Here is a 17,748-nt window from a genome sequence, read left to right on the forward strand (position 1 = left end):
TTAGTGATATGTGAGTTATTTCTGTAACAAAAACCAAAACAGTGCTGAGACTTCAATTAAATAAGAACTAATGAGTTAAATCGAAATAATATTGAAATTTGCACGATATTCAGATGGGTGTGTTCATGTGTGTTGAAGTTCAGTCTTCTTGTCGTACTATATATGCTGGAAAAAAAAATCTACCAAAACTATGCAATACTTTCCATTTATCTTTTTTTCTGCTTCTGAGGAACCGCATTTGGGTTTTAACGTGTGTTTAGGTAAAATTAAGTTCTAAGACTAATTTAAAGCCACACTTGGAAACCAGTTTCAATAAAGACGGAATTATAGTTGCATCCACCAAATTTATTAATTATGATTCTCTTTAGCCTCTCAAAGACTTCACGACCAAACTGAATAATGACTCAGGCCGCGAAAGGCCTTACATGGCCTTTTGTTATGACTAAAGTTTTAACAGTTATATGGCTATTATTTGGTTAAATTGTACGTACAAGCTTGTCTTGATGTTTTGTCTTTTTAGTCAGAACGGCTTCTGAACTGAGTAGGTTTAGTCGATTTTATTGTGCTTATTATAATATTATAATATTAATTATAATATTATAATATTAAAATCAGGTTCTAATTATAATATTAATTATTATAATTAGATTTTAATTATAATATTAAAATCAGGTTCTCAGGATGAAATAGAGTTTCTAGTCCCAGTTTTCAAGTTTTCTAGTCCCAGTCACTGAGATATACTGAATGTGTAGATTGTATGCAAGAGTATATTTAAGATTATTTTTTCTATGGTAATTGGGTTTAGTCGGTTTTAGTAGGATTGTTATAATTTATAAATAGGACTAAGGGAATTTCACGCTTTATCGCTTTGTAACATTTGCTCCTGTTAATGAAGTCCACTCTTTACTTACCCTTCATTAGTGAATCAAAAATCTAAAACCGGTTTTTTGGATTTTTTTTAAAGGTTTTTTTTAGTAGATTTTGGATTCAAATTTAGATCAAAGTCGTTTGATAGTTTGTGTTTTATCTGCTTTTATTATGGTTTATTTATTTTATCAATACAAATGAAAATATCTTAACACCAAGTAATAAAAAACAAATCTAGTAAGCTAGTAACTAGTAAGTAAGAAAACTAGTAAAGAAACAAAACTAGTAAGTAATAAAAAAATCGTAGCTTTATTTATCTGACTTTTTAAATAAAATTCCGGATTTGCATTAATTTATATTTTCTAATTTTGTAAATGCATTAGAAACTCTTCTTAACAAATCTTCTGTTACATCCAAAGATACTCCAAATTGACTATCAGACTCAACAGATCTAGATAAATGATCCCTGCTATATCTTTCTCTATTCTTTCCATAATAGGGTCTATGGTAGTATTGATTTCTAAGGAGCCTTTCGATTTTTCTGGCCTTCTTTGCTATCAGAAGTCGAACTGCGCCTGATACCACGGCGGCAATGGCACCAGCAATTACTAAGGCAATGACTGCAGCTGCTGCTATTATCAGTGGGAAGTACGGAACAACAGTTTCGAAAAGTGGTGCGATTGGCGGAATCACAATATGACCAGGTTCATTTTTATCTTGGAAGGGTGGCAGTACCATTAGTGGCATATAGTTTACTGGAGTGTCTGCCATTTTTGATTCGATGGCTTCTGCTGGCCTTGGCATTGTTTCTGTCTCCATGGCTATTTACCTGAAAATTGGAGAAATTAATATTTTTATTTTCCTGCTAAGGACAACGTTTTATAGTTTGATTGATTTTTCATTTGTGCATTCCCATGAGTCAGGTAGTGGGGGGTGCTTTAAGGTCCGTCCCCCCTAAGTTCAGCAATGTATTGCTTTTCTGAAGAAACAACGCCGAGACTTTAATGAAACAGAACAGGCCACCAAGGAATAGGAGACTTGTTTCTGTGGGTGTTCTATATTTAGCAACAGCAGAAAACAGCTCTTTTCGTTCAAAAACAACCGTTTTTTCTTTTGTATAACAGTATTCAAGTCAAATCTTCTTGGGAATTCGAGAAAACAGACCTAAAAAGCAATTTCTACCTTTATTCCTCCGTAAAATATGTTTAAAATGCTTCACAGGGATACCCAATCAATAGGCAAAGCTGCTGAATTCATCAGCATTTATTGACGACACAACTTTCTTAGTAGCGCAAGAACGTTTTGACTATTCAGATTATATATCAGGGCCTGCGATGGTACAAACTACATTATAAAGTAATGATCGGCAAGAAAAATAGCTCTACACCACCTGTTAGTCGTAACAGAAGCTGAAAAATGAGTTTGAAGAATATTTTCTGGTCGCGATGTGTGTCGTCGATGAAAGCACTTGGGGTCAGCGTTATCATAGAAAGGAATATCTGGCAGAAAATCCTTAGAGCCGTTAACAATCTTTGTTTTGATTTGTAACGTCACTCCTTGGGCATTATTCAGCCACCCTGTTATCGCATGAAATACCCAGGATCGAAAATGCCGGTCTGATCGGTTTACTATTAGCAGCTACTCTAAGATGTCTTAAAGCAAAGTCTGTGGGCAACAGAAAGGTTTCTTCGTTTCAATATCCAGAAAATTAATTCATCTTCGATCTGGAAATATTAACGCTTATTCTCTTGCTGACTTCTCGCTAGAATCCCCACCGGTGACACTCAAGTGCTACGTCTAGTTCATTTTTCTGGAAGTATCATTTACAAAACAGTTAGTAACGTTTTTCGCAAAAAATATAATAGTTTTCTTAATGAGCGGACGGAAATTTTTCTGTGTAGACAAGCAACGGTATCTTTTATAGTGTTTTTTTCCTTTTATCATGTCCGTTTTTTTTTTTAAGATATTTTATTTATAGAACATCTCCTCATACTGTTTAATTGAGGAATGTCAACAATAAAATAATTGTTGTAGTTGATTCATGCTGTCGACTCAAGATGATTAGTGTTTCGGCAGAGGCCTCAATTTTTAACGGGGACTGCCCACCCAGACCTTAGTTTCCCCAGCATGCCATTGTGTCCGTACCAATATCCTGATGTTTAGAGAAGTTGCCAACATTGCAGAGGCGTCTGATCGTTTAGAAAACCTATTGTGTCCAAATAAAAACTGGAACAAGATTTCCTAACTGGACTCCACAAATAATGTCAGGATCTTCAGCTTTACGAGGGCAAGTCGAACTGGGCTCTCTTGGGGTTTTCTGTAGCATTTTTTAGCAGTGGCAGATCCAGGGGTGCCCCCTAACGTAGTCTAAAGTAGTGTAATTTACTTAATTAACGCAATTTTACGTTAATTAAACTTGCTCCTAACGCAAGTTTATCGGATCAACCTATTTTGCGACCCCCCCCCAAAAAATTCTGGATCTGCCCATGTTATTTAGTGAATTCTGCAGTAGGGCATAAAAGTTTGTTGGATCAGGGGGCGATCAATAATTTGCATTCTTTCAATTGTAGACAAATCTAGACATACTGTCTTTGGAAATTGATTAAGCTAGTCTTAAATCAAGCCCAGGCTGTTATTTTCTAAGATAAATATCCTCGGTTTCTGTAGCGTCTTTAACATTTTTCCGTATATAGGACAAATCGCTCTCATCTAGCTGATTTTTGATCTGGAACTAAGATAAAACTGAATAATCCAAGCATCAACAGAAACAGATCAGTTTTTTTCAGTACATATTTACCTTTATAGTACTAACTAGTATCTTTATGGTACCAAATGGCTTATTTTTTAGTTTTTACTGTCGGTTTCACTTGATTTGGGAAAATTGGCTCCAGCTTTGCCCCCCCCCCTCCCAGAATTTTGACGAAATTACGCCACTGGGCATCACCCATGAATCAGTTATATTCTATGGTGGACCTGAATTTGGTTATGCACAATTCAGCACTTTGCTTGACGTTGAAATTTTAATTTACGCCCATAGATCTCCCTCGCCAAGATTGGTACCCACAGGACCTGTTACAAGACAGGGGGAAAAGACAAAAACAATTAAAGGTAGGGGTGCCAGTTATGAAAAGGGTTCTTGCTACAAAAGTACAGTCTTTTCCGTGAATGTGAAGAAATAATTCAATTTGTCGACTAAGCAGGAAAAATACCTTATTAATGGTCTTATAGTTTTTATTTGTTTTTTTATTTATTTCTTTGCCTTTAGTTTTCCTCCCTTCCATAAGAGATCTGTTCTTTAAGAATCTGAGGAGACAATTATTTTGGAAGAAAAGAAATGCAGAAAATAAAAAACCTTATAGTAGCTATTTTTTACTTAGGCAGCGCTATTGCGCTGCCTATGATACAAAAGGAATAAGAAAGTGCAAAAAATGAGTTACCTGATGGTTTATCTTTACAAGAAGAATAAAACCTATCGTACGTCCGATTAAACTCTTTTGTGATTAAACACTGACTCTTTTTCTGCTCAACTGATGTTTTATTAATATTTGCCCCATAAAATTAACCTTTTGCGACATTTAATTAAGCATAGGTTATCTCTGATTGTAATCTGTCTCATTATATATTGATTAGCTATATTTTCAGTTGCTGAATTGTCCAAACAACATTTTATAATTTAAAGTAGACATTCAATAAATAATGAGCCACATGGCTCATTATAATGAGCTATAATAGTCAGGCACAAAGATTTAATAATCAAGATTTGTTTTGGGAATGATTGCAAATTGAATACAGGTGTGAGGGGGGTCCTAACTATAGCGTAAAAAGGGGGTATATAATAGTACTAGAAAATAACGCTTCTAGACTACAATCAATAGAAAAAAATAAAGGGGGGGGGAATCATCATAAATTACTAAAAAGTGGGCTATAAACAACAAAAATGTGGGTTCCTTGTATTAACTTGGAAAAAAAGAAATGTGTATTATGTATTAATTAGGAAGTGTTATATATGTCGTAAAACGATCCGTACAGTCTTTGCTGACGTTGTAGAAACTTCTCCAAGGATGTATATCCTTGGAGGCGGTCTTCGTGTCTCGGTTCTTCTCGGAGATCCTAAATTTTTCAGGATAAAATTCAAGTTTAGGGTTTTCTTGTTATCATGGAAAGTAGCTGAGTTAGGGGAATGAATCCAGGAGCAAAAATATACCCTGGGAAGAAATTTCAAAGCTACCGTGTCTACCTTTTTTCAGGGCTTAGAAGATTGTAAACATGACAGATGTAGATTATACCTATCTGAATTCTGCAAAGAAAATTCATTACCTTAATTTTGAGCTTTCGATCTCTTTTTTATTGGCTCCAGTTTTTGAAATTGCTATTTCTGTTATTCTCCGTAGAATTTTAAGGCTTCTTCAAGATTTTAAAACTTATTTTTACAGCTCTTTTTAACTTCATAAATTGTATTTTTTTTTTTTTTGTATATAAGTCACTTATTTTTGGATCTTTGTTTACAGTTGTGTCCCTCTCCCCACCTGGAGCAAAATCAAGTGCATTCATATATAGCGGTTAAAATGCTATCTGAAAATATTTGCGTAATATCTGTAATCCTAAGAAAATTCTGGCGTAGTGAAGGGCTTCTGATACATGCCTATTTATATCACTGGTTTCGTTTACTCCAAAATATTACTTTGGGTAATATTTTTTATATTACTTTGGGTAATATTAATATATTCGGTGATGAAAGTGGCTCCTTTTGGTAGTTATATCATATTATGCTATAATATTATTACAATGAGTAATTTTTATATTATAAAAAATATAATGAATAATATATAAATATGGAGTTCTATGACAATACAATTCCACTTTTGTAATCCTATTCTTATCGGCACGATATCTACCAGAGCATTGTCTCGTGTCCCTATCAAACGTTGTGAAAAATTGGAGCTTGTGGCATTCTAGGGTCCATACCTGATCTAACCACTTTGCAGGGAGGGCGTGTGTAAATTATTCATCCTGCTTTTATGGGGAGGAACATAGGTTCTTTTATTTGGAAAATATGCACGAGCAGTTGTTGATTAAAAAAAAAGATTAGTGGAAAAAGAGGATTATTCTCCGCGCCTTACGTTTTCCAAATTCAGGACCTTATTTTATCTCTCTTAAGAAGTAGGGTTCTCAAATTTTTATTGACACGTGATTAAACCCAAGAAGGTGTTTGATCCCACATCCCAGTCAAAACTGACGAAGAGTAATATCCAGACTCTTAAGCTAGGTGCCCACAGAAAGCGAATTCGCTGACGCTAGCCGAGTTCTTCATCGTCAGGTGAATATTTTCAGCTTCACACATCGAAAATTCGCAGTTCGCACCTTTCAACTCCGAGTCGAATTTTATTCGCACGATAGATATTCGCAAGACGAAATACAATAAACTTCTAAAAACAAGAAAATGAACAAGGAAAAGGGTGAAGGATCGTTTCAGCTTATCTCTCCGACGTCTTAAGGACAAAAGCAATAACGATCCACAAATATTTTGTTTCTGCCTTTTAGAAATCATATTTGAAATTTCGCGTTCTGTGAGTTATACCACCCGAATTCGTCTACGAAGAAAAATCGCTTTCTGTGTGCACCTAGCTTTAGTTGCGCTATCCTTGAGTCTGCACCTGACCCGACATCTACTGGAGGGGGAATAGGGTTTTCAAATCAGCTTGGTTGTTTCAAAATCAGCTCTTTTTCAGTATTACCGAAAATGTCATTTCGTAATTCACTTTACTGCTCGGGTAAGCATAAATAGTATTTATCATTATTCCTTAACAAATTTTGAATTTGAGCGAAATAATTATTTTGCTGGTAATCTTTTTCAACTCCCTATCCACTTCCAGGGGGGCGCACACACCCCTAACGTAGTCTATAGTAGTGTAATTTACTTAATTAACGCAATCTTTCGTTACTTAAACTTGCTCCTAAGGCAAGTTTATCGGATCAACCTATTTTGTGTCCCCCCCCCCCTAAAAAAAGTCCTGGATCCGTCCTTGTCCAATTCGGAAACGATATAAGAAGTCCCAAGGTTCCTTATGCCTTCTTACGATGGTTTTGTTAAAACAAATTTTTACTAAGCACATAGACTAAGCATTAACTTTCAAACGAGGGCATGGCGAACTTTCGATGATGTTTTGGTAGCCTGCTAGTGCTGGAGAAATAAAATAAAAAAACATCAGTGTTTCAATCCTTTTTTTTCAAAATTTCCGAAAAATTAGTTTCGTATCTCACTTTTACTGTTAATCATAGACAACAGTTCTTATTCCGAAACAGAAGTTAAAAGAATTCTTTTAATTTCTTTTTTAAGCATTTTCAGTTTTCACTAGATACGGGGACTCCGTGGCGGATCAGGGGAGAGGTGAGGGGGCACCCCCCTCGAACAGTGTAAATTAGTGTAATTTACTTAATTAACGCAAGTTTGCGTTAATTAAACTTGCTCCTAAGGCAAGTCTGTCGGATCAATCTATTTTGCCCCACCCCCCTAGAAAAAAATCCTGGATCCGCCACTGCGGGGACTGAGAGGTAAATATGCAAAAGGAGTAGTACTAAACCTCTAGTCTAGAGTTTTGAACCATGGAGACAAAAATGGCGTCCTTTATATACTTCCGTGCATTTCAACTCCAGAAATGGCACCAAAAAGGGTCATATGAAAATCTATGATGGCGTTATCAAGATTGATTTACAAATTTAGAAATAATCAGTAGTATGAGAATCATTATCTCTCTGCGATGTTCCAGTAGTCTGCTGGTTCTTCTAGTCAGCAAACGATTTATGAAACTTGCTAAGAGGGCTCGGAGGGGGACTCTACATTATGGATGATTCTTAACCTCCAATTAAGGATTTTCAACCATGAAGATTGTACTATTTTTACGCCTAACAGCCTTTCCGCTCGAGAAATGGCACCGAAAAGTGATATTTCGGTGCCATATGGAACCTGTTGTCGAGACAAATCTATAAAAGGTACGTCGATGTGGACATTATTTGAAATAAGCCATCAAATATCTCTCTGCAATGCTGTAGTAGTCTGCCAGCCTTGGTAGAAAACAAAAGCAGACATAATTGACATCCGTGCAAATAATGGATTTTCTTGTTGTTCAGGTTGAGGGGCTTAACATGGTGATTCCAACGGCACACATTTCGCTTCGATCTGTTGCCATTTTTGAAGGGTTTCAGCTCTTTTTCAAAAGTCCCATAAATTTGTTTTTGCAATAAACTTTTACAATGAAGATAAACCGAAATAATAGTTACCATTCCTGAACCTATTTTAGAAAATTTGTTTTTAAACTTTTCGTTTCTATGGACCGTTGTTTGCTCTTCTCTAGGTTACAGTGATAGCTTCATGAATGTCATTATCAGCTAAATATTTATGAATAAAGACTGAACTCGCTGCGGCATTCTTGTCATGCGATAAGACATGATCCGCAGATGTTTTTTTTCAAGATGGGGAACCCAATGGGACTAATTCACAGAATTTAGGGGGAGGGAAAAATATATTTTTCAAAATATAAAAGATGACAATTTTGTTGTTTTTTTCAATGAAATTGTCACAATTTCTTTCGATGATAATATATATATATATATATATATATATATATATATATATATATATATATATATATATATATATATATATATATATATATATATATATATATATATATATATATATATATATATATATATATATATATATATATATTAATGAAAATCCAGTGGGGACTGAATGCCTTTCCCCTGACTGATGGCACTTGACGAACTAAAAACCTCATGTATAGGGATGGGACCATGGCAAATGGACTGGCTATCCTAGAATTATCATTTCCTGGCATTTTGACCCTCTTTAGGGAAGAATTGATGTTTGTGGCGCACGATGGAAGACTTGTGGCGCACTTCGCTACGACACGATCCATTTTGTTGCTGTTTAAAGCCATCACCTGCTGACTATTTACCAAAACTAACGTAATTGCTGCAGCATTCATGCCATTATCTGCTGATGATCTATGGATAAAGACGGAAATCACTGCAGCATCCATGTCACACTAAGGCTTAATTCACGTGCTTTAGACACAGTTTTAAAAATGGAAGACTTTTCAATAAAAAACCGGTGGATTTTGCTATTTATATATAATATATATATATATATATATATATATATATATATATATATATATATATGTATATATGAATGTATTTAATACCCGTCAATGGAAAAACAGATGGAGCACAAAAAAAAAGAAAAAAAAGCACAATACACTAATTCCATCTGACACAAACAAAAACAAAACAAACAGAAAAAGATGCCGACTAATGCTGTAAAACATTGGCCCACGGATGGGTCTTGACAGATGAATTATATTGATCAATTTGGGGCAGAATCGCTTCTTCAGGGTTGGTAACACTGTACTGGCACGTAACATACCCATTGCTTGTCCACGGTGGTAAACGCAGCAAAAACTTTGCATACTTGTAGTACAGTGAACGCAATTTCAGTTTATGTGTAGCCGTAAAAATGCGCCAAAATGGGCTAAGGTACAGATAATGAGGCAAAACCATAGCATTGTACACCTGGGCCAACAGACGACGATCAAACTTCCACTTAGTATCATATTATGCATATATATATATATATATATATATATATATATATATATATATATATATATATATATATATATATATATATATATATATATATATATATATATATATATATATATATATATATATATATATATAGACCCAGTAACCCCCCCCCCTGGATACCGCCCTGGTAACGTCTACCTTAATGACTTCCTAATGTAGTATCAAAAACAAATATTCTTTGGCAAAGTCAAGAATAACACTCAAATTTAATGAACAAAATAAATAAAAAAAAACATATTTTAACGAAATTATATGTCAAAAATTCCGTCATTCAAATTAAAGGACTTGATAAGTCTTTCTGTCCAAGTGTCAAGAAAATGAAGCAGGGACAAAGGCCGACCAGAAAGCTCACGTGAAACTCGTCTGCTTTCCTCCATCTTTTCCTCTTTTTTGTGGAATTTCCTTTGTAGTGGCATTGAATTATAGCTCTTAGTATGATTGTGATAGCCATAATATGCATTCTTATATCTTTGCCGATTGTTTCGCTTTTTGCCGCGTATAAGTCGAGCAATGCCACCAATAATACCAACAACAACCCCTCCTATAGCTCCAGCGACAACTATCACAACAACGACGGTTAGCGGTATTATAGGTAACGCTCTTTCTATCATCGGTATTGGAGCCAGAAGTTTTGGGATCGGTGAATTCTCATAATGTGGAAATATGGGTGGGACAACAATTAGCGGATGATATCTGAAAGATCCTTGACTGGTTTCGAATGATTCACTGGAAACTGCATTTTCCTGGGCTGACATCTGAAAAATAAAAAGGAATGTAACACTCATAAAAAGGAAATTAATAAAAACAGGAAAGCATAGTTAAATAAAGTAAAGGAAAATAATAAAAAGAGGAATGTAAAATGTAGTCATTAACAAAAATGTTTTAAAAAAGTTTCGAAAAAATGTGTTTATCTCCAAATCCGCCATATCCACTCGAAAGTAAAAAAAAACTTCCCTGCTTCTTGTAAATATGAAAATTTTTCAAGACCAAAAATGAAAGCATGGCAGTGGCACCAAAGGGGCTGGGTGTACCCCCCCCCCCTTGACTAAACATCTTTTTGGCTGTATTTTGTTGAAAAATGCCTTTTTTGTATGTTCATTGAAAAAGGGAGAACAGGTAAATTAAAAAAAAAAAAAACAAATTTTGCCCTCCCCCCAAATTCTCCTGGATTGACACCGCTGAAGCGTGGGTGGTCATGATATAGAAAATCGTCCTAGAATGGCTCTAGAATCTTCGTTTTAAAATTTGCTTTAAATATTTTTGAATATCTGGTAAATGTGTTTGGACAAAAAAGGAATGTTTTCACGCTTCACTTGCGATTATTGTGCATGCGACAGGACCTACGTGATCAAAGCAGTGCAACCAAAAGTACAAATGTGCGACAGTTACCCTGAGCGGTCCATACTTTTTACTAATAAGTCTGCTTGTAAGACTTAATGGCAAAGACTGCGTCAGGTGGTTGTTTTTCAAACAATAAATAGCTACCGTTCCTAGTGTGAGATGTAAATACCTTGCAACTTAAAACGAACAGAAATTATTCTGTATATGAGGAGCCGGTCGCTCCTCAGCCCTCGCTCTTTACGCTAAAGTCCTAAAGCTCTCTAAAAAATACTTCTAATTTATAATCAACGACCCTTGTGTTTGAGCAGTCTTTCCTAAAGGATCAGAACAAAAGTTCAAATTTCAGCGTAAGGAGTGTGGGTTGAGGAAGAGAACCCCCCTCGTACGTGTAATAATTTCTGTTCGTTTTATTTCCCAATAACAAATACTATATGTGAACAATATGGGCAAAAAATTTACAGCCCTTTCCTCGGGGAATATGGAGGGCCGTAGTATCACCAGAAGCATAGTTACTGAACCTTTCAACTATGCTGAGTCAAATGGCTATCTTGAAATTTTAATTGGATGTCTTTGTGGGGGAAATGGCATGGGAGGGGGAGGCGGGTTAAGCTGCCTCCAATCTTTTTGGTCAATTAAACAGGACACTAGAACTTGTGATTTCCGTTTGAATGAGATCTCTTCCGATCTTTTAGGACTACTGGTTCGATGCTATCAAAAAATACAATCAAATAAACACGTAGCCGTGCCTTTTCTTCTGCAAAAATAAAAAGTTCCACATTTTTGTAGATAGGAACTAGGAACTTCTTCCGATATGCTGAATCTCATGGTCTGATTTTCATTAAGATCACTTGATTTTTTTAGGATGTTTTGCCCCTTTTTCGAAAATTGGGCAAATTTTCACAGGGTTGTAGCTCTTGATGAATAACATTAAACTCAATGAATTATATATATTTGGAATTGGCTTAAAAAAATGCTTCTGATATCGCTCCTTACTTACAGTTCTTTACTACGAACTGTTTGACAAATATCATACTCATGAATGTCAGTTTTAATATTTGAAAATCAGGTCTTTGATATTTGATCTTGTAAGCCGAATAAAATAATGAGGACATATGAAGAATGTTCACCAGCGTTCTGACGTTGGCCATTTAACACTGCTATTTGTTTTATCAAAATGAGCAGCTTACAAATCTGTTGCTCTCCAAAAATAAAATACCCCTATAAGCTAAGCAGTATTTTGAGAAATCCAGGCCCGGGAATTTTGAGAAGGGGGAGCAATAAAAAATAATTTTTTAATTTGAATAGGAAGTGCCCAGAAGTTTAAGAATTTTTTTGGGAGGTTGGGCTTGACCCCCCCCCCTGCATATGCATCTTTGCCCCTCCCTGTTTTGAGGAGGAGGGGAGGGGGTGTACGTTTGCTTGTAGAATCATAAGTATATTTTATGGAAAACAGTGTAAGTAATAGTATTTTGGGGGGTAGGGATGTACCCAGAGCCACCCTTCCTACTTTTTATGTTCTCGGAAGAGAAAAATTCATTACAGGTGCACAACTAGGACTGAACTTTGTGGGAGGGGGTCTCCGTATAGTACTGGTCTGGCTTCGTGAACCTCCCCTACTAAATTATTTTTCTCGGTGAAAGCCTTATTTTGCAGTGGAAATACATTTGACAGTTGAAGTAAAATTTTCTTTCAAACATTTAATTCCGGATTTAGTTTGTTAAAGTTGAAAACTGCTTTGATGTTTTGCAGTTATGTCTTAAAAACAGGTCTCTACAGTGCTGTCAGTTCACGGAAATGTTGTGGGGTCGGTAAAATTTTATTTTTCAAGGTGGGAATGACCATTTCTTTCATTCAAAACTAGGAGGCGGGAGCAAATGCCACCCTTTCCGCAATTGACGCCACACCTTGTCAATAATAGCTTGCCAATGTCACTAGAAGATTAATGTTCTAAAGCTGCAGTATCCTATATTGCACACACGCAGTGGGCTTTGGGCCCTAGCCATTCCGTGATATCTCCAGACTGTGAAAACCAAAAAACAATTTTTCAATGACCCCCCCCCCTCCCCCAAATGTATTTTCATGATAGATGGGGTAGATACCCCCTCCAATAGAGGCCCCTAGGAATTGGTGATCTACTCTATATGTTTTAATTTGGATATCACCAAACTATATAGCCTTGTATCCTTTAATCATTTTATTTTCCAAATTAATAAAATGATCCATTTCATGATGTCACCTAATTGATATAATAACTTATATTCCCTATATCCTTCATATATTTTTATGGATTTTCTTATTTGATTCCCACTCCTTTCAAACCAGGAATGAATTCTTGTGTCGTACGACAGGAGGCTTAAAATTCGATGAGAAAAAATAATTGGAACTAAAGCTAGTCAAAATTACCTTGTTGCAAACTCAGTAATATCCAAAATTAAACTATTAGGTAAATCTGATAGTTAAACAATAGGCCAACTGCCCTAGTAATCATTTTTTTTATTTTTCAGTTATGTCTAAATTATGTTAATCATGTGTCGTGTTGTAATCTCAGGAGAAATTGAATATTCAGTCCAAGTTTAACTTAGACATCTTTTTTGAATTATTACATCTACCTTGTATAATTTCATCTACTGCTCTATTTAAAATCTATTAAAAAACGAAAAATTAACTCTGAAATTAAGAGGGACAGGGTAGTAAGCACGTATACAGATTCTTGCTCCCATCGCCCCTAGATTTTGAAAAGTACGATTTTTTGGTTTCTTCATTTTTTTTTTAAATCGAAAATAGTCACATCCCTTAGATTTTGAAAAATACTATATCTTCATTAAAAAGTAAAAAAGTTCCTTTAAATTATTTTAGAACATTTCCGTGACCTACGACTAAATGACATTCAAGTGGTTTTGGCATATTTTTGCTTAAAATGTGAAAAAGGATATTATCCCGAAGTATTCATAGGTCTCCTTTAAAAGTCTATAAAACCCGAAATTTCAGAGATGCCTTTTCGTTTTGGTCACTAATTCGAATTCCACTCAGGTTAGTGCTTTTGTTGAATTGAAAGAAAAAAGGTATTACAATTTGCCTTAAAACTCACACTGAACGAAAAATCATGAAAGTACTGGGAACATACACTCTTTCATTTTAAATAAGACAATGTGGAAAAACGTATATTTATGTAAGTTTTGATGCGGGGGGGGGGGGTCCGAGGACCTCCCGTGTTTCTGTGGAGTAAGGCCATATCCAGGGGTGATTACCGGGCTTGAATCCCTCCTCCCAAAATTTTTGCCTGACTCATAAAAATGTAACGAAAATGCATATAAACAAATTTGTATGCGCTTTTAAAAGTATTTTTTGTGCCCCCCCCCCCACAAAACAAAATCCTGGATACGCCTTTGACTGGGAGTAACCTATTTGCTAGTTTTACTTTAAGCTGCACTCCTGCAGGGTAGCAACCACGTTTGCTGGGCACGTTTCAAGGTCACATCATGGAAAAAACGGATTAAAAATACATATGAATATATAGATATGTATATGTCGTGTATAAAATCGAATCTTTATGAATATCCAAATAATGAATATGTATAATATCGTGTCTAAAATTAAATACGAATTAAAAATATAATATATTATAAACATATAATTTCCAAGTTGGTTTTATTTTAAAAATGTAAAAAAAAATACGAGTTAAAACAAGACATTATATGTATATATTATTTATTTGGAAACCAGGAGAAATCACAGAATAAGAATTTTTAAATGTGTGCCTGAAGAATTGGAGTGGATTTATATCCGGGTATAGACTGCAGATGGGTTCATGCAGTTAGGTAGAATTTTATATCGGGTAATTTTGGATCTTGAGGAGGAGGGCAGATTTGTCAAACTGCAAAAAAAGTGAATTGAAAATATTAGGAATAATGGGAAACTGTAAAAATAGTTAAATTTTGAGAGATTGCCCTCCTACCTTCTGTTCGCGCACTTCATATAGAGCTTTGGCTTATTATTTGTTTAAAAAATTAAACGTTGAAGGAATGGACTGACATAAATATGCTCCATAAAAAACATGGCGAAAATGGCCAAGGTCTATATACAATTTATAGTTATATTAGTTAATTAAGTGGGATCCACTTATTTTTTTTACAAAATATATTAATATTTAAATATAGAATTACTACATCAATCATAAACAGTTGTCGTTAATCTAGGGATCCCTTTTAGCAGGGCCGTATCCAGGATTTTTGTTCAGGGAGGGTTTTACTAATTTTTGACTTTTTTTTTTGGGGGGGGGGGTACTAATTTTTGACTCAGTTTTCGACTAATTTTACTGATTTTTACCTAGGTTTTACTAATTTTCGACTTATTTTCGAGTCGGTCAAAAATTTCGGGGGGGCTTCAAACCGGGTAACCCCCCCTGGATACGGCCTTGCCTTTTAGACACTCCTCACTGTCAAAATGTTTTCTCTTTGTTTCTGTTTTTTACTGAAAAGGAATCGATAGTTTCTTGCCCAATTTAAGAAGTTCATCATAAGGGATTTTTCTTAGTCAATTAATTAAAAAACAACTTTTTCCACAAAATAAGTTTTTCAAACAAAAGTAAAGAACTCGATTAAAACAAAAATGAGACCAAGCGTGAAACTGCCACAAATCAGCATCGATAAATAAATGAAACCCATCCCTAACATAAATTAAAAGAAATAACCGAGTCAAACTAAAACCGAGCAGAAATTAACATGAGCAGGGCTCAAAATCCTTATGCCTTCCCAAGGCCAGAACATAATTTGCACTTTAGTGCAAAAAAATACAAATGTTTTCACTTATGTAACTTTAATAAATTAAATAATATTCACATTTTGATTACTAAATATCAGTGTATTAATATTAAACTGACAATGTACATTCATTTGTATTTTTTTCAGAAAGTGCAAAATATGTTCGGGCCTTGGGAAGGCAAAGGGTTTGTTAGCTGTACTCAAGTTAATTTCTGCTCGTTTTGAGTTTGACTCGGTTATTTATTGTAATTTCTGTTCGTTTTGGGTTTCCTTTATTTATCGATGCTGATTTGTGGTAGTTTCACGCTTTGTAGATTATTTGATTTTATTTTTGCTCTTTTTCAGTTTAATAGAGTTCTTTACTTTTCTTTGAAAAACTTATTTTGTGGAAAAAGTTTTTTAATTAATTTCTGTTCGTTTTATATTGACATAGTCTTTTCAGGGAAAAAGAAAATAATTCTTTAAATCTTTTCCTTTTTTTAAGACTTTATAGTTTGGCCTGCTATTTGTATGCCGGAGAAACATTTTCAGAAATTTTTAACAACATACACTCTTTTAAAAATCTGGACACAAATAGTAGTGTTTAATTTAGTTTCATACCTCCTCTAGGTAACCTGAAATAGAAAACTTGATACCATTCGCAAAAAAAATCTGTTTACTTTCTTTGATAGCTTGGATACACTTACGCTATTTTGATTTGGTTAAATTTTAAGAGCAGATGTAGCCCCAAAAGTTTGAACATCATACCCTCAGTCGTTCTTAAGATACTGCTGAGATACCTTATTGGTAATTAGAATTAATACAGTGCATTTTTATTTAATCTTATGGAAACATTTATTTTTTAAACTTAATGGGCAAATGGGAGGGTGGGCGTGGGAAGGTGACTAGTTGCCCTCCAATCATTTTCGACTATTAAAAAGGGCATTAGCCTTTTATATTTTCGATCAAATGAGCCCTTTTAGAAGTTTTTAAGACAAATCCTTCGATGCGAAGTGCCCTGGTCTAAACAAAAAAAAAAGAAAAAAAAAATATATATTGTACCTACATCGATCTTTACTATAAAAATGTCAAGCCTTCCAATCACTTTTGACTATTAAAAAAGGCACTATCCCTTTCAATTTCTAATCGAATGAGCCCTTTCTGAGTTTCTACGACAACGCTTTCAATAAACATCTTATATGCCCCAAGAGCATAAATCACAACCCTCTCCCTGAGGGCGGTAAGTGGTTTGTCATCTTCAAATACCTAATTTGCAGAATTTTCAACTACTTTAAATAAAATGGATAACTCACAGTATTGGGTATATAAGTTGTGGCAAATGTTGACCGCGAGAAACGAGTTAGTTGCCCTCTCACCCTTTTAAACCATTAAAAAAGGCACTAGCCTTTTTTATTGCCAATCAAATGAGCTGTTCTGAAGTTCCTAAGCTAACGCTTTCAATAAAAACCTTACATGCTCCCAGGGCATAACTTACAACCCCTGCCCGGGGGGGGGGGATTGTCATCCTCAAAGACCTAATTTCCAGAACTTTCAACTAGGTTGAAGAAAATTGCTATCAGCAAACACAATCAACAAACGATCAGCAAAAATAAAAAAAAGCCCTCGTGAAGAAAAAAGCCCTTCCACGTCTGCTTTACATTGCTCCTTTCAAGAAATTCTTTTCAGTTACAGATAAAAAGCACCTACGATCAATCTTCTTCAGATTTGCTAAATGTCTTTTACATTTGCCCCCTTGGACAAGAAACCGTGAAATTATTAATGTGTATAAGCTAGCTGACCCTAATATTAGCATTAATAAATCTCTATCCCGTTTTCAAAGTAAGTTTAATCATCCATGGTCATCAATTTGTTCACAATAGCAAGGCCGTACCCAGAGGGGGGGTGGTTAGGGGGGTTTGAACCCCTCCCCAAATGTTTTTTTGACACGTAAAAATGTAACAAAAATGGATATAGACAAATTTTAAATGCGTTTTTTGAGGGTTTTTTTTCGTGTAAACCCCCCCCCCCCCTGAAAAAAATCTTTGAGTAAAACCCCCTCAGAACAAAAATCCCGGGTACGGCCTTGCACAATAGTTTGTTTGTATTAACGTAATGTATGTAATGATTT

General features: G+C 35.0%; 3 protein-coding genes across 3 annotated transcripts in view; 1 reads left to right on the top strand and 2 right to left on the bottom strand.

Annotated features, from left to right (window-relative positions):
* Positions 1 to 17,748, top strand: part of LOC148946351 (rab3 GTPase-activating protein catalytic subunit-like) — a 242,629-nt gene that overhangs the window by 71,511 nt on the left and 153,370 nt on the right. The gene's annotated exons all lie outside the window — the stretch shown is intronic.
* Positions 1,216 to 8,182, bottom strand: LOC148946352 (uncharacterized). Its single transcript, XM_089098214.1, has 2 exons — positions 8,146 to 8,182; positions 1,216 to 1,696 (listed from the first exon to the last, which is right to left on the bottom strand). The coding sequence occupies exon 2, from the start codon at positions 1,684 to 1,686 to the stop codon at positions 1,216 to 1,218; it is 471 nt and encodes a 156-aa protein (XP_088954340.1). The 5' UTR covers positions 1,687 to 1,696; positions 8,146 to 8,182.
* Positions 9,789 to 13,335, bottom strand: LOC148946353 (uncharacterized). Its single transcript, XM_089098215.1, has 2 exons — positions 13,285 to 13,335; positions 9,789 to 10,295 (listed from the first exon to the last, which is right to left on the bottom strand). Exon 2 carries the CDS (start codon positions 10,293 to 10,295, stop codon positions 9,789 to 9,791), a length of 507 nt encoding a protein of 168 aa, XP_088954341.1. The 5' UTR covers positions 13,285 to 13,335.

Source organism: Artemia sp. Qi Xiang Cuo, chromosome 12, assembly GCF_049724085.1.
Source record: "Artemia sp. Qi Xiang Cuo chromosome 12, ASM4972408v1, whole genome shotgun sequence".
Lineage (NCBI taxonomy): Eukaryota > Metazoa > Arthropoda > Branchiopoda > Anostraca > Artemiidae > Artemia > Artemia sp. Qi Xiang Cuo.